Raw genomic sequence first — 3972 nt, 5'->3', positions numbered from 1 at the left:
GCCTAACAGCACATCAGCCCCATTGAGCAGCCTATCATGCAGCCTCTACAGCACATCAGCCCCATTGAGCAGCCTATCATGCAGCCTATACAGCACATCAGCCCCATTAGCAGCCTAATCATGCAGCCTATACAGCACATCAGCCCCATTGGGGCATACAAAACATGTAACTTGCATATTTATTGCACTTGACGCACACACACGCATGGCGTAATTTCCACTGGGAACAGGGGGGGACATGTTCCCCACTTTACAAATATGTTTTTTATTATTTTGTGTGTACAATGTGTACATCTGGGGCTCAGAGTGCTCCAGATTGATGCATGCCCCCGGACCCCCTAGAGGAGGTGAGGTCCCCCCTAGAGGAGGTGAGGACCCCCCTAGAGGAGGTGAGGTCCCCCGTAGAGGAGGTGAGGACCCCCCTAGAGGAGGTGAGGACCCCCCCCAAATAAAGCATGTTAAAATAATGAGATAGCATACATGTTCTTTGAGTAAACACTGAAGGGGTCCCACAGACCCAAACAGACACAAAGGTTAAAGGTCAGCATGTCATAATGTTAAAATGTGCTAAATATATACACTGCAAAAAATAAAAAAAGAGGAGAAAAAGTAGCTCACGACTTGTTTTATTTTTTGAAAGTAGCCCTCACCCTAAAAAAGGTTGGAGACCCCTGATCTAGAGGCTATGGTAGATACTATATTAACATATTTGACAGTGATGTAATTGTAATAGAGGTTTCAAAATGATAGTGAAATCAGGACATACTGATACTGGTTAGTGAAACACATGAATGAATGCTCTGGTGTTCTGACTCACAGCAGTTACAGGGTCACGCACATTTGACACTCAATCCATACAAATGGACCTATCTGCGTCTTTGCATTGACTTTACATGTAACGGCGATGCGCCCGGTGTGAACGTACCTTAACTGACCAGTGAGACATGTTTCCATGCTGACCCCCCCCCTCTGCTTTCAGCCTGGAGCCTGCTGCAGTCCGGTTCTTGAGGCCAGGTCTCAGGAAGTGTAAGTGTGTTTTTAATCATGAACATCTTCACACTGGGACATCACAGGGACTTTAGTAACCTTTAATACCTGCTGTGTCTCTCATCAGATTCCTGTGGACTCACACTGGACTCAAACACAGTGCACAGACAACTCACACTGTCTGACAACAACAGGAAGGTGACATGGGTGATGGAGGAGCAGAACTATCCTGATCATCCAGAGAGGTTTAAGTGCTGGCCTCAGCTGATGTGCAGAGAAGCTCTGACTGGTCGCTGTTACTGGGAGGTCGAGTGGAGAGGAAGGGTTTCTGTATCAGTGACTTACAGAGGAATCAGGAGGAAAGGAGAGAGAGGGGACAGTGTGTTTGGATTCAATGATCAGTCCTGGATTCTGGACTACTCTGATGGAGGTTACTCTGTCAGGCACAATCAGAGAGGAACAAGCATCTCCTCCTCCTCCTCCTCCTCCTCCTCCTCCTCCTCCTCCTCCTCTGGTAGAGTAGCAGTGTATCTGGATCATCCTGCTGGCTCTCTCTCCTTCTACAGAGTCTCCTCTGACACACTGACCCACCTCCACACCTCCAGAGCCACATTCACTGAACCTCTCTATGCTGGGTTTGTGTTACCTGGTCTCTCTGGTTCCTCAGTGTCTCTGTGTTCTCTGCAGGAGTGAGACCCCCCCCCCCCTGGTTCCTCAGTGTCTCTGTGTTCTCTGCAGGAGTGAGGCCCCCCCCCCCTGGTTCCTCAGTGTCTCTGTGTTCTCTGCAGGAGTGAGACCCCCCCCCCCCTGGTTCCTCAGTGTCTCTGTGTTCTCTGCAGGAGCGAGACCCCCCCCCCCTGGTTCCTCAGTGTCCTCTGTGTTCTCTGCAGGAGTGAGACCCCCCCCCCCCCCCCCCCCCCCTGGTTCCTCAGTGTCTCTGTGTTCTCTGCAGGAGTGAGACCCCCCCCCCCCCCCCCCCTGGTTCCTCAGTGTCTCTGTGTTCTCTGCAGGAGTGAGACCCCCCCCCCTGGTTCCTCAGTGTCTCTGTGTTCTCTGCAGGAGTGAGACCCCCCCCCCCCCCCCCTGGTTCCTCAGTGTCTCTGTGTTCTCTGCAGGAGTGAGACCCCCCGCCCCCCCCCCTGGTTCCTCAGTGTCTCTGTGTTCTCTGCAGGAGTGAGACCCCCCCCCCCACCCCCCCCCCCTGGTGCCTCAGTGTCTCTGTGTTCTCTGCAGGAGTGAGACCCCCCCCCCCCCCCCCTGGTTCCTCAGTGTCTCTGTGTTCTCTGCAGGAGTGAGCCCCCCCCCCCCTGGTTCCTCAGTGTCTCTGTGTTCTCTGCAGGAGTGAGACCCCCCCCCCCCCCCCCCCCTGGTTCCTCCGTGTCTCTGTGTTCTCTGCAGGAGTGAGACCCCCCCCCCCCCCCACACACACACATGACTGACCGTCTGACGTCAAATCAATCACACGTGTTACCACCAGTACTCAGGTCTGTTACTGCAGTAAAAGTAGTAATACTACTACAGTGTATAAATACTCTGTAGAAGTACTGGGTTCCTGGGATATACAGTATTATATCACTGGATTATAATTAGTGATGCATTCATGTGTTCTTCATTTGAACTGTGCCGCCGGTAAAGGTGAAATTCACTTTTGACTCAGCGAACAATTTTCAATAGGACTATAAGTATGAGGGGCCGCTAGGGACATTACTCAGAAATACCGTTCACACACACATGTGAAACACTCTCACACACACATGTGACACACTCTCACACACACATGTGAAACACTCTCACACACACACATGTGAAACACTCTCACACACACATGTGACACACTCTCACACACACACATGTGAAACACTCTCACACACACACATGTGAAACACTCTCACACACACACATGTGAAACACTCTCACACACACACATGTGAAACACTCTCACACACACACATGTGAAACACTCTCAAACACACACATGTGAAACACTCTCACACACACATGTGAAACACTCTCACACACATGTGAAACACTCTCACACACACATGTGAAACACTCTCACACACACACATGTGAAACACTCTCACACACATGTGAAACACTCTCACACACACACACATGTGAAACACTCTCACACACACACATGTGAAACACTCTCACACACACACATGTGAAACACTCTCACACACACACATGTGAAACACTCTCACACACACACATGTGAAACACTCTCACACACACACATGTGAAACACTCTCACACACACATGTGAAACACTCTCACACACACATGTGAAACACTCTCACACACACATGTGAAACACTCTCACACACACACATGTGAAACACTCACACACACACATGTGAAACACTCTCTCTCACACACATGTGAAACACTCTCACACACACACATGTGATACACTCTCACACACACACATGTGAAACACTCTCACACACACACATGTGATACACTCTCACACACACACACATGAAACGCTCTCACACACACATGTGAAACACTCTCACACACACACATGTGATACACTCTCACACACACACATGTGAAACACTCTCACACACACATGTGATACACTCTCACACACACACACATGAAACGCTCTCACACACACATGTGAAACACTCTCACACACACACAACTGAAACACTCTCACACACACATGTGAAACACTCTCACACACACACATGTGAAACACTCTCTCTCACACATGTGAAACACTCTCACACACACACAACTGAAACACTCTCACACACACATGTGAAACACTCTCACACACACACATGTGAAACACTCTCACACACACATGTGAAACACTCTCACAGACACATGTGAAACACTCTCACACACACACATGTGAAACACTCTCACACACACATGTGAAACACTCTCACACACACACATGTGAAACACTCTCTCTCACACATGTGAAACACTCTCACACACACACACATGTGAAACACTCTCACACAC

The 3972-nt window shown here is 49.5% G+C and overlaps 1 protein-coding gene across 1 annotated transcript; it reads left to right on the top strand.

The window, feature by feature from the left end:
- Positions 1 to 732: 732 nt before the first annotated feature.
- LOC117470994 (neoverrucotoxin subunit alpha-like) lies at positions 733 to 1687 on the top strand. The gene is made up of 2 exons (XM_034115774.1): positions 733 to 1026; positions 1115 to 1687. The coding sequence occupies exon 2, from the start codon at positions 1198 to 1200 to the stop codon at positions 1678 to 1680; it is 483 nt and encodes a 160-aa protein (XP_033971665.1). The 5' UTR covers positions 733 to 1026; positions 1115 to 1197; the 3' UTR covers positions 1681 to 1687.
- The last annotated feature ends 2285 nt before the right edge of the window (positions 1688 to 3972 follow it).

Source organism: Trematomus bernacchii, unplaced genomic scaffold (assembly GCF_902827165.1).
Source record: "Trematomus bernacchii unplaced genomic scaffold, fTreBer1.1, whole genome shotgun sequence".
Lineage (NCBI taxonomy): Eukaryota > Metazoa > Chordata > Actinopteri > Perciformes > Nototheniidae > Trematomus > Trematomus bernacchii.
The sequence above is the reverse complement of the archived record's forward strand: the minus strand, read 5'-3'. Positions and strand labels throughout refer to the sequence as shown.

Coding starts and splice junctions, on each gene's coding strand:
- LOC117470994 (XM_034115774.1), top strand. CDS start 1,198: ATGGAGGAGCAGAACTATCCTGATCATCCAGAGAGGTTTAAGTGCTGG.